Source organism: Nilaparvata lugens, chromosome X, assembly GCF_014356525.2.
Source record: "Nilaparvata lugens isolate BPH chromosome X, ASM1435652v1, whole genome shotgun sequence".
NCBI lineage: Eukaryota > Metazoa > Arthropoda > Insecta > Hemiptera > Delphacidae > Nilaparvata > Nilaparvata lugens.
In genome coordinates, this window is record NC_052518.1 from 89810730 (window position 1) to 89829992 (window position 19263).

A 19263-nucleotide genomic window follows, 5' to 3' on the forward strand; every position below is an offset into this window, starting at 1 on the left:
CTCGAAATCGGTTTTCAAGTCCGAGGCCGTAGGCCGAGGACTAGAAAAGATTGAGAGCCGGAAAAACATTTTTGCCCATGGTGAGAACGTAATTTTTCGCCACACAGAAAAATAAACAATATATATATATGAGAATAATAATAATATTATTCTCATTGTCTATTATAAGCACTTCCGAAAGCAAAAGTGGAAGGTCATAGCTCTAGCAAATCTGAATATCAAGAAATTGTCCAAGTATTTTTATTTTTTATTCTGATTTGTCTAAATAACCTAAAATATTATGTTCAATTATGTAAGAGGTTGAGTTTATACTTTTTATTCTTCCAAATGACAATAATATGATATTATTATAAATGTTTTAATTATTGAATGATAAACACAAATAATGAAAAGTTTTTGATCAGCTGGTTTATCACACTTGAAAAAGTTTTTGATCAGCTGGTTTATCACACTTGAAAAAGTTTTTGATCAGCTGTTTTGGCACACTTGAAATTCGGCCAATCCGATGTGATCTGAATGTCAATGGAAGTTTAGGTTAGAAGTTCTATCCTTCTATGAAAATCGAATTATTTGAATAGTTTATAATCTTATCTGTATTTTATTCATTTAAATAAAATGATAGTATATTATTACAGAATACTTTATTGAATTCTAGAAGCATAAAATGATTCCGTTTATCCACCATGTTCCGTGATAAACGCTTTACTAGGAGGTTTGAGGTTAGATTCTATTATACTCTGAAAATTGAATTTGAATAGTTTATAATATCTCATTTGTATTTCATTCATCCAAATAAAATGATAGTATCTTATTGCAAAAACTTTATTCAATTCTAGAAGCATAAACTGATTCCGTTTCATAAACTATTTTTTAAACATGTTCACATCAAATCAGAATCAGCTGACTTCAAGGTTATTTTACAGCCCTAGGGCCGTAAAAATTTTACCGGCCTGGTCAGAAAACAATCACTTTCGGCCTCCATATGACGCACGTAAACCAGCTCATTACATCCAAGTGGGGCGAAAAATATTTTACTTGGGCCACTCCCGTGTGTTTCAGATGTAATCGTCGGTCCCAGCGGCCTGATAACAGTCGTTAGGTCATGTGAGAGGCACTGATATTGATCAGGTGCGACCTGAAAAAACTCTGATGCCAGCCAGGTCACTTGATATTATAAATGAGTTCGAGCTTCGAGTATCGAACCTATAGTGAGGTCCACGTTATAATGTCAGTGTTTGATTAGCAATGGTATTGCTATAGTGAGGTCCAGGTTATAATGGCAGTGAAGAAAGATAGCAGACAACGTTGCCGATCCTCTGTCTTGTCAATGCCCTCTGTAGACGGTAGCAGATACAGGTTTATTGATGTAATATTAACGGTTCATCCTAATAATCGATTATATTATTTATTAAGCAAGAAATTATATTTTTCAATTATTTCATAATGAATTTCCATAATTAAGATGAAATATTTTGTTAATTGATTGTTAATTGTACATTGTTAAAAGACGATCTGGCAACAGAGCAAAGCGAGAAAGAGATAGCGCTATCCCCTTTTTTGAATGAAAGACAAGGATAGCAATACCATTGCTAATTAAATGCTGCCATTATAACATGGAACTGACTGTATCCTTGTCTATCATTCAACGAAGCAGATAGCACTATCTCTTTCTCACTTTGCTCTGTTGCCAGATCATCTGAACTGACTATACTTACTACCAACTACTACTAACTACTACTATAGTGAGGTCCACATTATAATGGCAGTGTACGATTGACAATACTGTTGCTGTCCTTTTCTATCATACAACAAAACAGATAGCACTATCTCTCTCTTGCTTTGCAATGTTGTCTATTTGCCAGAATATGTTATATTTACTTTTGACAGTGACTGTACAAAACTGAACAAACAATATTCTCAGCCGCCATTTTTTTTCTTCATTCTATCAAAAAACTTGAGTACACAAGTCTTAAATCTTCATTTAAAATGTATAATTGATTTATATAATTGATTGATTTAAAATGTATTTTTGAAACAATGAAATAATTTTTAAACATTACTGTATGAGAAACACAAATTAAAATACCTGAAATGACATTTTAAAAGTTGATAACTAACCATCCTAGATTTCATCCATGCTTCAGTTAGCCTACCTGTGTAGGTTAGACCTACTCATACCGGTATAAATAATATTGAAAAGTTATTTCAGAATATTATTAATCCATTGAAATTACTTATTTTTTAATAAGATTTATATTTTTCTATTATTTTTAAAAGAAATTGGAATAGAATACCTATCAAATAGCTAAATTTCTGTTGTTTTGAAATTCAGATTGTTGTATCATGGCTTTTTAAATTAGCTGCCATTTCAGGTTTGTATGAAAATAAAAATCCAATCTCAGTTATGAAAGCAAATTTTTGAATCAAATTATGAAAAAAAAATTGCATGGTTGCCTGTAAAGTCGGTATACGGGCGAAAGTTTTACGTGACAACGACTTTGAGTGGTAAAATAATTTTAATGTGAATATTCATTCGTATAGTAGGAAGAAGGATGAAATAATAGTAACAATTTAAAACATTTATTTATACAAAGAATTATATTGAAAACATTAATTTATACAAAGAATCTTGCACTGAACCACAACATTGTGATTACTACAACATAACCTATTCACTTATGCATGATTATGTGATTATGCATTATTGTGATTACTACAACATAACCTATTCACTTATTCACCTAAGCAGGTGCAGTCGCAGGAGATTGCTTGCGGCGCCTGTGCAGGTTGACTGCTCCGTTTCACTCTCTCTCCAGGTGAACGCCTTCGAGTTGCTCGCCACTGCTCCTATTCGTGCTCTTTCCAGATGACCGTGAACCAAAACAAACGCTCTCACTCGCTCTCATTGTGAGCACATAATGTGGGAACATAACACAGTTTCTTGAAGTGTCACCCAGCAAACCAATTTATAAGACGTTGTCACGTCAATATATTTTTTTGATTAATTTTACATTAAATTGATCATTTTATCAAGGAAATGATAATTATTATTAGATTCATTTAATGGAATTAATTGAGTAACAGCTGTGTACAGTCAGTGGCAAAATGGAGAGACTTGGCAACGTTTTTCTCCTATCTTTCTTCACTGCCATTATAACATAGACCTCACTATACTAACTATAATTTTCAATTATGAAAATTCATCATGAAATCATTTAAAAATATAATTTCTTGTTTAATAAAATATAATTGATTATTTTTAATGAGAATGAATAGTTAATACTACAATAATAAACCTGTATCAGCTGCCATCTATATAAGGCATTGACTAGACAGAGGATCGGCAACGTTGTTCTGCTATCTTTCTTCATTTCCATTATAACGTGGACCTCACTATAGCCTCAATACCATTGCCAATCAAACCTAGCCATTATAACGTGGACCTATAGGGCGAGTTGAAACCAACCAGCAGCTTATAGGTCGAGTAGCTCGCCCACTCTACTCGACCAGTGTGAACCATAAACCACTCTCTGTCTCAGACAGCACCGTATCGCGCATGCGTTAGCAACGGGGTTTTCCCGTTCCATTCAGTCAGTTCTTTGAATGTAACGTTCTTTGTGATGATGGTTACCAAGCACTGTAACTGGAGCCAATCGTCATTTTATTTGATGAAGATATTATTATCCAATGATGATTTATCATTAAATCCAATATAATGATCAATATATAATCATTTTATTCGATAAAAGGAAGAGTACTTTTGAAAAATATAATTAATAAAATATAACAGTTGTTATTTAACTGATGTTAAAAAACTCTATAACTAAGTCAGCATATTGCCATTTCAAAACAAAAACCGAGGAACCCTCAACCTCCCCTTCCACATTTAAAACATCAATAAACATAACTATTTGAAAAACCTCTAATCCCTTCCAGCATATTGCAATTTCAAAGCAAAATCCTAACCTATTTTTTCACCTTTGAAATATCAAAAAGCATAATTCTACCTGGGCCCTAGCCCTCTCTAGCATATTGCAATTTTAAAGCAAAAACCTAACCTAACCTTATGAAACATTATTAAATATAATAAAAAAAAACCTAACCACTAACCCCTAACCCCTTCACATTGAATAATTTAGATTTCAAAGCAAAATCCTAACCCCCTAATCTATCCTTTCACATTTGAAACATCAAAAAACATAACTCCAACTGCACCCTAGCCCCTTCTAGCTTATTGCAATTTCAAAGCAAAAACCCAACCTATCCTAATAACACATTATTAAATATATAACCTAAATTAAACCTAACCTCTACCCCTTTCACATTTAATACTTTAGATTTATTAGTCATCTTAAGAACAAAACATAAACATGTGGTTCATTTCATGAACATGTTCACAAACATGTGGTTCATTTAATGAACATGTTCACAAACATGTGATTCAAAGCAAAATCCTAAGCCCCTAACCAATCCTTTTACCTTTGAAACATCAAAAACATAACTCTACCTAGACCCTAGCCCCTTCTAGCATATTGCAATTTTAAAGCAAAAATCTAACCTATCCTAATGAAACATTATTAAATATAACCTAAATAAAACCTAACCCCTAACTCTTTCACATTTGTTGAACGATAAACAAGGATAGCAACACCATTGCAAATCGTACACTGCCATTATAACGTGGACCTCACTATAGATACTGAAAGAATACTTTTGATTAACTATGTTATAACTGTGACTGTTGCTGGCCGTTACTTTATTTCTGAGACAAAGAGAAGCTGCTGTGTGAACCAGAGTTCTACTTCCATTCCAAAATGTAAAACGCTTTATCTTGTCTCGTCTCCTCGTCTGATCAAAATCTGATAGGGTGATAGGTGATTTGAATTGAGAGATAACAGATAAGTAATATTTGTGAAATCTAGTAGATAGGATCCGGAAAGGAAGATTTAGTTAAAAATCAAATTTAAACGTCCTTTTACGTGTGCAAGTGATCAAATCAATCTGCCAAAATGATGAGGTTTGTGATTATCAGAGTTTGTTCTTTGTAGGTTATGGATGCTTTTTATTCTAGTGCGTAATATTATTATGCAATGTGATGTAAGGTTTGCATACCTCTTGAAAATGAAATGTTTCAACGATTGTTGAAGGTTTCTATTCAAAATAGTCCAAATAATATGATAATAGCTTATCATCTTATATTTCAGATTAATAACTTTGATGATTCATAATTAATTATTCTAAGAATGAATTGCATTGTCTATATATCGATCTGTTGATAGACAGACAACATAACAATTGCGACAAAATTCAACTTTACCTAATCTCAAGAATCTAAACGAGAGAGTCCACGAGGGGTGGTTTAGAAAAAAACAAAAACAAAATGTTTGATGGTTTAGTAATTTAGTATATTTAGTCCATGACCGGCAGTCGCCAGACAGACTTCGTCAAAGTTAACCTTTGGCAGTCGCGCCCTATTCGATCACAAGAGCAGTCGCGTGCTGTATTTTGTACAACATCCAATTTTCCAAGTGTTATGTACTCTGTTTACTGTCAAAACGTATTAATTAATTGTATAATTACTTTTTCCATCTCCTTGGATTATTTTACCACGCCTATGAACATATTGATGATTATCATTTCATAGCCCAGTAGGGTACATCAAGCAAAGCCATCAAGTCTGTTTTATTGGTTCGTTTACAGTCCCCATATACAGTCTTTCCCTATCTTATGCACAGTGCGACTTATGCACTGTCGCGACTAAATGGCACCTAAAGACTGAACCATTGCTCGGTTGATACTGCAACTCAGTGGAGTGATGGGGGGAGAGTTTTGGAATGCATAGGTCACTCATTCACTGACACCACCCCATTCAATAATTTTGTGCAGCAAAAAACTGACACTGCTGTACTTTTTACAACAGCGCGACTGCCGGATGGTTAAAAACAAATAAAACACAAATAACTTGAGATGGCTACAGATAGGTCGTTTCACGTGACTGTAGATGGACTGCAATTCTAAATTATGAAACAGTCTCAAACTATTCCACAAGTCCACTGGTTTCATCATTTCGCATTGAGTATAGAGGGTAGTTTCTCACGTACCAGCCTACAAAACTTCTCATACTCCAGTTCACGAACACAAATCGGCAGTCTGTTGAAAATTTTTACTGTCTATAAGGGGTAGTATTCATGTACTTTCGACAGTCTAGCAGTGCTCCATGTAATGCGATGACGTGATGACACTTAGAACTTTCTTCTGTGGGAGAATCCTTTCACAGCTACCCGCATGGCCCCATAGTACTATTCCATAGCTTATATGACTATGGAACAGCGCATGGTAGGCTGAAATTGAGTAGTTGGCAGGCACATGTCGCTTCAGTTTTTGCATCAAAAACGTCACCCTGGCCATTGCTTTGCCAGTCGATTGCACAGCATGCCAATATGTCGTTCCCACGATAGAGTGGGGTCCATCACAAAACCCAAGAGTTTGACCGCCGCGAGCCTGCAGACCTCGCCTTAAGGTGCACACCAGGTTCTGTGTTTTCCCCTCATTTAGACACAGTTTGTTTGATTTAAACCACTGGCTAGGCTCTTCTACAAGTAGATTTGACTGGGCAACAGCAGTTTGGGGGTTCTCATCCTGGGCCAGTAGGGTGGTATCATCAGCAAACGATAAGGCTCTTTCATGCACACTGAAGTCTTTGATGAACACAAGGAACAACAGAGGACCAAAAATCGATCCTTGCGGCACTCCATAGATCACCTCCCTTGACCGCACAATTCACTGATGTGACCTTCATTTTATTGGAGAGGTAATCCACCATGGTTTTCAGGCGAACTCCACTCATCCCATACCTCTTCATTTTACCCAACAGTATGTCATGCAAGGTTGGAACAGTTTTTAATATGACAAAAAATGTTGAAGGCTGCTAGGTAGATAGAAACAGTTACCGTACTTGAATTACTACAAGGGTGTACCTGTACTATAAAAACATATTTTTTTGCGGTTCCTAGTGCGGGGTCCTTTTTTTGGTTCCTAGTTCCATTTTTTCGCGGGATCTAGTGCTGGAGGGATTCCAAATTGAGCTTTGGTGGGAGGAGGTGGTTTATTGTGTTTCAGATTGGATAATTGTGTATTCTCACACACACTTAGGCTACATGACCCCCGGAAACAGTGGCATCTTTGAAGCATTCACATTTACCAACTTTGAGATAAATTCTATGTGAGTTACATTGTCATCAACTTACTTGTTTTCATTCAAGCTATTAGCATCTCGTTATCTGCGATTTTGCTATCGGAATACTATAGTAGACTATCCATCCTAACGGACAAATTATGCATTAAAGTTGACAACACAGTGTTGTTGAACACTCCAGCGGGATTATAAATCATTCAAATTCATCAACAATAAAATTTTGGAAATCTACTGTATGTGTTGAACTTGAGGTCACAAACGTTGTCTATCGTGGCTTTGCTCAGTGCTTGGTATTCTGTTATGGGGTGGAAGCCCAATCTATTTGAATACCTTCCCTCCTTAAAAACTCGTAATTCAACCTCAAAGTTTGTTGTCATTGCTCATTTGTAACTCAGAGAGCTCTTCGTTTCAAATAGCCGAGTATTATGTGCGGGCGCAATGCACATCAAAGAAACCCGTTTCATAAAACGTAAAATTCAGTTGCAGTGAAATCAATGGACAAAATTAACCCAGAGCAGTTTATTAGAGACATTAACTCTGAGTTCGATTGAAACACAGTTTCAATGAAATCAAATAATGGATGATCCAACAGATGACCAAAAAAAGGCCTCGAGATGAAAAATCTTGAAATTTTCAGGATCACCATTGAGATTGAGAGTAATATGCATCCAGTTATTACAGTGCCGATCCCTGTTGAAGGAATGAACCCAGTACTATTTATTTATGTAAATAAACATGTATTTTCGTTTCGCATCCTCTTTTTCAACCATCTCAGCAAAATCACATCTGCTTTGTCGGAATCCATTGTGAAAGTGAATTGAATACATTTCTTCGGTGTGCAACACACCTTAGTATTAAATCATAGTACAGCGGCGAATATAGTGAGTGTTGAAAATAATGTTACTCAATGTCTTGGCTTCCATCTACCTCCTATCTTACCCTCGCCGCTCCACTATGTTCGGACACATTTGAATACATTCATTACTTTTTAACACTCTGAACTATCCTCTCTGAAACCCTCAGCCTTAGCCGCTCCACTATTTTTTAACCCTTAGCCAAGCTACTGATATAGCCAAGCATAGAAAGTTTATGTCTGACACAACAGCTCTATGCTTGAGAGCATCACTGAAGGTTGGTTATATTATATGTAACCTACTTATTAACCTTAAATTTTTTCATGTAACAATTAATAAGAATACATCTGTATTGTATTCCTTGTATAGCAGCGGGGACACATCTCTAAGGCAGCACTAGAAAAAGTTATAGATTTTTCAGTGCTGTTGTACAAGGAATTCAACATTTTCAGCATTGCATATCCGCGAAATTTAAATTAAACCACAATACCCATCATTCATTGTTCTCAAGCATGGTCATCCATAGAGTTAGTAGCCTAATTCAATAATCAGCAATGTAACCTATAATATTATGTATAACGTTTATTGCTATTCTTGAAGAATATGGAAGAATTCAATATTCATGAAGAATGGAATAAGGAATTTGTCGATAATTACAATATTTTAAACTCGGTAAGAACAGGGCTTTCAGGACCCAGAGTACTTAGAGCACCGATTCTCTCGAATTAAACTACTGCATCACAGATGTATTCTTATTAATTGTTCCTTAAAAACATTTGAGTTCCAAAACTTGAGCACATCAATAGGTTAATAAGATATAGCACATCAATAGGTAGAGCAAATATACATGATTATTGATTTATTTTTTACAGGGCTTCTTGATAGATTTTCTAATAGAATAAAGGGTAGTAGTAAATCTAATAAAAAATAACTATTATTTTACTTTATACATGCCATGAGGCATTTTCGGAACTAGGTTATTCTAAAATTACCTCCATGCAGGATTATAGCTGAAAGACGCTCATTTTTCATGACTATTCCATTTCATTCTTAATTACTCTTCATCGTGGAGATGCTATATCAGAGCACATTTATACTCATGCCTCAACTCCTGGGTGCCTCAGCCACCCTACTCGAAAATGCTGTATATCGTACCTTTTAATTGACCCACCTTGTTTTGTAACTAAATCTCATATCATACTTGAATGAAATTGACTAAGAAATTGTCAAAAAACCACTGATTTATTGATAATTAAATTGTTAAATGATAAACTGTTTATCAGAGATTGACAATGGTGTAATAACCGAAACCGGTCTTTCTAATTATCAATAAATCAGTTGTTTTTTGACAATTTCTTAGTCTTTTTCATTCAATATGAATAATTACCACAATATCAACTTCTCAACTACACAAAAAGTCATATCATACTCTTGTTACAGCGCTGATAAAATGGCGAAATACCTGAATGGGTGTGAAGTTAAGGAAACTGTGCAGAAATGCCTGGAGCTTTTGAAACTTATACCTGAAGATTCGGAAGTGATGTTGAGTGAAAATATAATGGAGGTATTGATTGATGCGGTGAGCGATGCTGAAGTAGGTCTGATCGGTGAGTAATCTGCTCTGTCAGCTTTTATTTACTATTCTTGAATTTATTGGTTCTATGTGGAGTACGGGTTCTTCACTAAAAAATTAAAATATGGTATTTATTCAATTATAAAATAATCTTATTCATTTAAAAGTCATTCAAGTTTCATGCATGAAAATAACAAGAGATTTAGGAGTCAAATAGTGGTAAATTCTCATGAGGTATCTTTTTGTTGAATATCTCCTACATGATGTAATGTCCCTCAAAGTCTTGGTCTATTGAAAAGCTTAACTTAGCTATTGGAAGTTCTCCTGGAGAAGTTAGTTTATCTTCCTATTTAAAGAGCATAGTCGATTGATTATCCATAGAGAACATGAAATGTTCAAACTAGAGAATGATTCAAGGAGAAAAACCGAATTTCAAATAATTGTATTTATTTTAAAAATGATTCACACAAATCAAATTACTCACTGAAGCATCAAGTTTATGATGGTGTATTATAAGTGATCTTTGTGCTCTCGTTTCTCCTTTCAAGGCTCGGACGACATCTACAAAAATTATGGTTTATATATGATTATTTGTGAAAATGCGCAAAAACCGTTCACCTAGATGAATTTTGCTATTATTTTCAAATCACTATTTTCTGTGGTATTAGGCTGTGCTTACAGTGGATGCATTTACGCACTACACTGTCTTAAGTAAATTTACTAGCCAAAATAGGATATAAGAACTATTCAAAACCACAAATCTTAACCTACTTACCCATTCATTTAATGTTATATTAATACTGAATGGTTCTCACTTTTGAATATTTCCTAGTTTTGAATAATTTGTATTTTGACTAGTAAATTGACATGCAACAGATTGTCATGCATCCACTGTTTGGCTTTTGCCAAAATATTTAAATTTTAGTTTTCCTTCAAGCTCAAAATGGATTTAGCCTACTTCATGATTCGATCATTATATTTTCTAGCCAATAATGTCCAGCATTTTAATGTTCGAAATGATCCATAACATATATCAATGAGGAATTTGAAGTTTCAATTATAAAAATATCGCAATCAATGCACATTCACAAAAACATGTACGAATATAATATTTCAAACTTAAAGAACTCATATTTTGATTAGAAGAAACCTGGTCTCAAAATTGAAGTGTTGATTGTACAGATTACAGTGTATAAGTAAAGTTTATTATGTTTATTTTGATGCTTATGATGCTTATTATGATGTTTATTTGATGCTAAATACATTCATGCATTTTTCCGTAATAATCCAACTTGTAACTTCACTTTTCAGAATTCCTGCGGAAAGGTGGTTTGAATGTATGTCTAGCTTACATCAAAGGGCCGTATGTAGGCCTACGGTTGAAGGCCTGCCGTTTAATTGCAGAAATAACCCAAAACAATTATCCGGCTCAAGACGCTGCATACTCGGCTGGATTATTGCCGAGTCTTATTAAACAGATTGATACTGATACGGAGATGAAACATGCCATGTCTGCAATATCTTGTAAATATCTCTTTATTCAAAACTCTAGTTGTTCAACTTTGTAATGTGTGTTTTTCAGGTCTACTCAATAGTTTTTTAGCGAATTAATTAGTTATCCTTGCTTTTATTTTTCAAAACACGACGTGTTCTTCTCATAGAGTGATATAAACATAATTTCTATCTATATCTAATAATGAACCATGCGAGTGAAAAATAGTAGATTCTGTCTAGTGCGGACTACTCACGAAAGTCTTCTCTCCTAGTAAACTCGCACATAGAGGCAATTGCTGAAAATTCCGAGTCCAAATCTAGTATGCTCTGCTCTAGTGAATACTACAAGAACCTCAGTGTTTCGTTAGGATTTTGCCTGGTTACTATTGCGTTGAAATAATCATGGTTCAATCGATTCTTTATCAAATTCAAGTTTAATTTTTCATAAATAAACAACCATTTTCAGTTATGATTGTAAACTCTACTTATCGATATGTTGGTGAAATGAGTAAAGCTGCAAGTTATGATAAACCTGGTATTGTTTAATATTCATTGTTCTGCCAATCATCGAAATGATAATTAAAAATCAATTATCAGGCACTATGATGGAAATTACTAACCTACTCCTTAGTTAATTCTTCATAGTTACAATTACTAGTTTAACAAGTTATTTTATTAGTGATCTATTGATGATAGTGTGCCTAATAAATTTTCCAAGTTAAGGTGTTCGTTTATGCGTAAATTTCCGCATTCGACGACGACAAGCATTGTTGACATTCATATTGTCCAAATTTCAAGTGTGCTAAAACAGCTGATCTAATAACTTTTCATTATTTCTCTTTATTATTAAAGAATTGAACATTTCTAATAATATCAACATATTGTCATTTAAAAGTATAAAAAGTATAAGTTCAACCTGACCCATTAAAATATAATTCAACATAATATTTTAGGTTATGTAGACAAATTGAAATCTACCCAATCTGAGATTCTCTCCCTGTCGTGGTCGACGACGGCATTTACGCACAAACGAAAACCCAGCTTTACTATTAAAGATCAACAAAATTGAAACCCCAGCATTAACTGTTATTAGAACTTAGCCCACAACTTATAACTTACTACAGTATATGATATTTATTCAGTTCACCCATTGTAGATAATAACATTATCTAACGAATTACTCATGAATAAACAAGATCTGACTTTCTTTACACCCATTCATTTTTTCATTTTAAATAGTTTGTGTTATTCCTTTCTGCTTTTCTGATTTTGTTATTAATCTTATTTATTGAATTCGCCACGGTAAAAAGTATCATGATAGTTGAACTGTATTATGATAGAATTTAGATTCCATTGTCCTTGGTAAGGATCGAGGTTCGCCCAGTTCTAGTTCACTGCAGTCTTCCGTCTTTAATCTTTTCATCTATTTCATTATCCATGACGAACTTCAAGTAATAAACCGTTTTGAACTATTTTTAACGACACTACAGTCCAATATCTTTGAATATTAGTTATTAAAACTAGTACTCAGTGTGGAGTTAGAATCCATTCTCAACACTGCTGTCTTCATCTCGTTGTCATTGGTAGGTAGTGAGCGGTCGGTTTGTATCGGTTTTGTTGACGGTTTCATTTGAATTTATTATAGAATCAAAAAGTTTATGGGACTTGAAGTCTAGTTGCTCGTTTAAGATGTTTAGTGAATCTGTTTTTATATGTTTGTAGATTTCATATTGCTCTAGTGTGTTGAGTTCAGCTCCTGAACAACAAGATTTTGCAAGTTCAACTTGGTATCTACCAATGACAACGAGATGAAGACAGCAGTGTTGAGAATTGATTTTTAAAAATTTGAAAGAGCTCCACAGTGAGTGTTAGTTTCAATAACTAATATTCAAAGATGACTGTAGTGTCGTTAAATATAGTTGAAAAAAACGGTATAATAATAATAATATTAATAATATCGAGTGACCTGGCTGGCTCAGGTCTGGTGTCAGAGTTTTCAGGTCGCAACTGATCAATTACAGGGCCTCTGACATGACCTAACGACTGCTAAAAAACGGTTTAATCTTTTAGTATGCACTGAAACCATTTTATGAAGTTTGGGGTTTGTGCTTTAATGTTAATTACTTTCTAACGTTTGTAAATATTTGTATTTCAATGTGAAATTCCAATTTAATGAATGTTTACAGCTATCGTACGTGGACATCCTGAAGCCATGAAATTTTTCGTTCAAAATGGAGGACCAGAATTTCTTCGGAGAGGGCTGAGAGCAGAGAGTGTGGACATTGTCATCAAGTTCGCGTTCTTCGTGGGTAATGCCTTTACTGACTGCCGATCATTGAAAGGTGAGGCTCACAAAGTTGTAGAAAATAAAATAGAAACTCAATTTCTAATTTGAATTCACTCTCTAATTATTATTATTATTATAGTAATACAAGACATAATATGTTGTTGAGTTTGAAGCACCAGTTTCCTGTTCTAACTCATTATGTACAAATATTTGCAAATACACAGCTGTACACACATTGAAATATCTAAAAAACCAAGTTTTTATGCTAATCTATACAAGTGCTCTCAAATATCTCTCTGACAAATATGCTCACTGCCTGGTTTATCACCTATAATTCTAAAAAAATTCAGCCTAAAAACCAGTCTCAACTATTTAGTTCTGCGACAATTGTCCACATTACTGGTAAATAAATTATCTCACACTAAACGATTTTGTCAGAAATTTTAAAGCATGAATTATCTTTGTATTATTCATTCCATTATATTGTAAAGCAATGCTTTCGGTAGACAAATTCAATATATAATTAAAGGAAATAACTGACTTTTACATGTATGGAATAGGAAATACATAAATCACGAATGAACACATCATCACGTCTGAACTATTGAACTGATTAACTTGAAATTTTGCATTTTGGCTCTTAATTTACCGAGGATGGTTATCGGCCTATTCTAAGTTCTTCAAGTTTTTTGTTTGTCAAGTTTTCAATTCGTCATGTTTCCAGTTTTGTTATACTTTGTTTGAGAGTGGTCATAGATAAAATAATGGTTTTATCTTTTTTCTTCTTCTATCTTTTTATTTTTCTTCTATATCTTAGGCTATATATACAGTATAAAGAAAGGAATAGGCTTATAAATGTACAGGATACGAAATGCACGATTGACGCATCATCACGTCTGAACTACTAAACTGATTAACTTGAAATTTTTCTTAATTTACCAAGGATGGTTTACCTATTCTCATTTTTGTTAATGAAATTTCAAACTTCAATAATTAAAACAAATTTATTATTTTTGTGATGCAAAGTTAACGTAAAATAATAGCTCAAGATTTCTAGATACAACTATATAGAAGCTTTACTCATTTGAGTAGGTTTACCTATTACAAACTCTTTTTATCTTGAACTACAGCGGTGATACTTGGAAGGAAATATTGTATAGCCTTTCCATGGGTCACAATAATTGGTCCTGTTTCTAGTCGTTACTTAATTTATTGGTCCTTCTATTATCATAGTTCACTAGTACTATATGTTACAAACTGTTCCACATTCACTTGTTCATTCCTGTCACTGTGTTATTTCAAGGCTTAATTGTGCGATTTCATGTGCAACGTTCGGGGTAACATAACTTTCTTTGAATAAAACACAATAACTACAATTTTCATTTTAAGATTTCCTAATTGCTTTTCTGGAATGTGGAGTAATTGCTTCATTAATCAACCGCAAAAAGCCGCTAAGAATGTAAGATTGAGATTCTGACTACATTTATTTTGAAGCGGAACTGATGGAGCAATAGAAACCGAAGTAAACTTAAGATCCAACCCTTTCAAATGGTAATTTTCTCAGTACGCTATAATTCGACTAACGTTTGAGTGAAAATCAATTCAAAAATGAATTTATGTTGCCGTACTCAGGGTATAAAATATATCTTATCTAAATATTTTTCTTTTTTTAGGTGATATTCGTGCTGTAGGAGTTGTTGCTATTCTTCTGAAGAGGATCGACAAAGCTGTGGAAATTAACGAGGAATATCTTGTGGAGACACTTTTGGGTGCGCTTATTGATATTGTTGATGATGATAACCAAGCTATTGAAGAGTGTCAACTACCTGAAAATAGATTGAGAGAAAACTTGAGGATTTGCAAAGAAACATACCCACCCTCAGTAAGTATTCTCAATTTGATTTGGTTAATCGTTTTTAATGTTGTTCCATTATAGTTTTTGTTACAATATTATTATTATTTTGAATTTTTCTATTTCATAGTTGATTAATTTACGCTATTTCGTCGTGACTGTCATTTGCAAGTATTGTTGGATTATACTATGAATTGAATATGAATTTGTAGCTTATCTGTATATTTTATATAATTTATTCATTTCATTAGCTATTAAACTATTCCTCAACAAAATGGTCTGCGTTCTGCCTTCTAATCTAGTTTCTCTTAGGTACAAAACATAGTGGAGCTGTGAAGGTAGAGTGTTGCAGAGATGAAAATTAAATAAATCCAGTAGTGAAATAATCGTAGTTTCTACGAAAATTATATTCAAGGGTATCTTTTACTTTGCCAAGAAATGAGAACCTGTGGTCTCCTGATGAACGATAAAAAACAATTGAAGTGTTATGGTTGGATGGGATACTCACAGATAGGTCAAAACATACTGGAGAGTCGAAGCATAGAGAAAATATAGATATTCTATCTGTATGGTCGAAGGTAGAGTGAATCAGAGAAGATGTAGCTGCAAGTGTTAAATAATGCATGTATCTAAATGTCTCCACTTCCTTCTACCTTCTACCCTACCTTCGCCGCTCCACTATGTTCTGAACCATATGAATATATAAATTACTTTTCAACAGGTCTCAGCTACCTTCTCTGATACCCTCTACTTTCGCCGCTCCACTATGTTTTCGCTCTTACTGTTTAATTATGCTGTGAAGTTGATACCCATAATTTACAAGGCTTCCCGAATAATTGGTTCTAAAACTTCGATTACATTGAGCGAGTCTATAAGCTGAAAGCTGACTAGTCAGTGAGTGACGTTAACACTCTGTAGTAGAGCTCTTTTTCATAATAACAAGGAGAGTAAGATATTAGTATCCACACTTCGTCTCATCATATTTTATAACCTTTTCCTCCACCTACTGTCTCACTACTCACTTTACTCCCTGAAACATAATACTAAAGTGTCACTTTTTCGCTCTCGGTAGTAAAAAACAGAAAAACTCCCTAGGGAGGAAAAGTGACTCCATTTAAATAACATGGGAAGCATCTCTATTTTAAAAACTGACATTGTAATAGGTAAGAAGGTCTAAGCTCAGATGAGGAAGCATATAGAGTAGTCAGTCATTGAGCTAACTAAATTCAATACCTCAACCAGATTTGATCAACTTATGAAATATATGTTTGTATACTAAAATTATTACAAACCTCATATCACTATACTAAAAAAATGTATAAATATTTTTTATATCCCATGCTATTCAAAATACCAGCCAACGAATATTCCTTATTAACTAATCAAATTTGAAACGGGAACTTCATCATAGCCGTAGTTGTGGCGGCCATTGTTGTTACTACTTTTGCCGACAGATAGTCGCTGTCGGCGGAGAACTGTGATTACAAGCCAGCTGTTTCTGTTTACTTTTTAGATTATGTTGTAACACATTGTTTGGTCACGTACGTTTTTAAAAAGTATTTTATTTTCAGTTTTTATAAAAATGTAGGTGGAGGAAAAATGTTGTGTATATCACGAGTGAAAAATGTTTTTTCTCCCTTAGGAAAATTGTTGCCCTCGGCTCCGCCTCGAGCTTCAAACTTTTTCCTCAGGGAGAAAAAACATCACTTTTCACTCTAGATATACAAATAACTATTATTAGTGAGAATGAGAATATATAGTTCAGTGTCTTCTTATTTATCACTATAATTTAATTTACATATTTTAAACCTGAAATTGAATTTGACTTTTAACATATTTCTGCTCTTTAACTGTGGTTCAATCTCAAGGAATTATTTTTGTGTTTCAGCCATGTTCGGATTTAGCACGCTTCGTGCAAATACTCACCGATAAACTGTTTAATGGTACTGTTCAAGATGCCGAATAAATCTCCTATTGACCAAACAGAGTGAAAGAGTTTCCTGACAAAATGGCGTATGTACTACCAACATACAACTCTTTTAACAGCTTCAAAACACTTTATCTTGATGTGATGCTTGATGTCTATGAAACTGTGTATTGCAGTCTATGTGTGTTTCTATCTTGTTTGATATATCCTATATCTCATAACTGTAGTATTTCATAATTCAACAAATATTCTATTAATTTATCAAGATATTAAATTGCTACCTATTAGTTATATTCTATTTCAAATACATCTATTGGTTATATTCTGTTATATTCTCTTTAAATATATAGACTGTTCCATGTTTAATTATTTAATTTTCTTAAATGATGGTGTGAATGTGTTTGCGTGTGTTTTTTTAGCTCCTGCTCATGTACAAAAGATTTGTGAGTAGTAAATTATTATTAGTTAGAATATACAAGGCTACTTTTTTATTGACAAAAGAAGAGAACATTAAATAAAATATTATTATTTACTTAAATTTTTTTATCATGTTTTATCATCATCATCGTCTTCATGATTATTTATTGTCAATGTATATAATTTTTAATATTACATTATGGAAGTCATTATTTTTATTTTTGTCAAATTTTATTTAAGAAAACCGCTGTTTTTCTACTAAAAAATCTCATAATTGTATGGATGAATGAACTGTTGTTTTATAACTTACACGCAATTTAAACATTGCATTTTAATTTGAACTTTGTCCAGACTGATAAGTTCCAATTTTAGTGTTGTTAGTTCACCTTGTTTGACAAATGTGATATTTTTTTATTTACTACTACTACTACTACTACTACTATTTTACTACTTTTTATATAGGGCTACTACTAGTACTTGATATTTACTATTAGAAAACTAGTACCCTTTATTTTTTCTAAAACACCACTGGTTTTGGTAAATGCTATTTTCAAGTGTCCAAATTTTATTTTTATCTATCTCAAGTTAATACGTTATCAGATGTTTTCAATGGTATAGTATCTGTCACTGGAATAACTTAAGATACATTCTCAATTTCCAGCTATAACTTTGAAAAACTGTAATGTTGCCATTAAATGTTGTGAAAAAATCCATTTAAATGTTGTGAATAAAAATTCAAATCAATCGCTGAATTGTTTTAATTGCTAAATTATTCCTATATCAAAGTATGTCGTACTTGTGCTGTATTATTATTGATATGCTCATTTTCGAATATTACTTAAACTATTCTAGTTTTAAACTATAACTCTAGTTTCTAGTTATAAAGTCAATAGAAATGATAGGACGGCAGAGTTGCCAAGTTTCATATTTCCACTGCCTTCTTCAGTAGATAGCTATGATTCAAATCATCCTGGTATATCTGATATAATTCTTATATCAGGCTTAATTGTTTATTGCTTATATGGCATAATTGTTAAATTATATTATATAATAATTATTGTTGATTCTTGTTAATGATAAATTATATTTTATTCGTCAAAATAATATACCTCTCAATGATTTAAAAATAAATTCTTATAATAATAATTGACAATAATAATTTGGTAGTTTTTATGTTTCGTCATAGCCTACAAATGAGTTGGCAACGGCGCAGAAAAGGATGGAGTAATCTGTTTTTTGTAATGACAGTGAAGGATAGCAAACCAATGTTAATCATGTAACGTGAATCTCACTATAGTACCTGTACAGTGTACACCTCATTACAACTTCCTGTAAATGCAGCCGTAGTCTAAACCGATCTGTGATACAGCTCAACTCAAAGAATTTCTCTCAAGTTATTAATATGGATTATAATAGAAATTGAGAAATAGATGTCAATCTACAAAATTATTGATCAATTATCACTATAATATATGAGAAGTAACATCCCACAAAAGTATTAGCCATCATTACTACTATTCAGGTCTCACAACTTAATTTTATTGATCAAGTCTTAATAATTCTGACAGGTTATTAATATGGATTATAATAGAAATTCGCAAGATTAATCCTATAAATATTTCCCTTCTATGAAATTAATTTCCATTGAAATGATCTCCTTGAAT

General features: G+C 33.1%; 1 protein-coding gene across 1 annotated transcript; it reads left to right on the forward strand.

The window, feature by feature from the left end:
- The first annotated feature begins 4796 nt into the window (after nucleotides 1-4796).
- On the forward strand, nucleotides 4797-18348 carry LOC111052099. Its single transcript, XM_022338722.2, has 6 exons — nucleotides 4797-5017; nucleotides 9490-9656; nucleotides 10934-11146; nucleotides 13303-13458; nucleotides 15077-15285; nucleotides 17144-18348. The coding sequence occupies exons 1-6, from the start codon at nucleotides 5010-5012 to the stop codon at nucleotides 17219-17221; spliced, it is 831 nt and encodes a 276-aa protein (XP_022194414.1). The 5' UTR covers nucleotides 4797-5009; the 3' UTR covers nucleotides 17222-18348.
- Nucleotides 18349-19263: the final 915 nt, after the last annotated feature.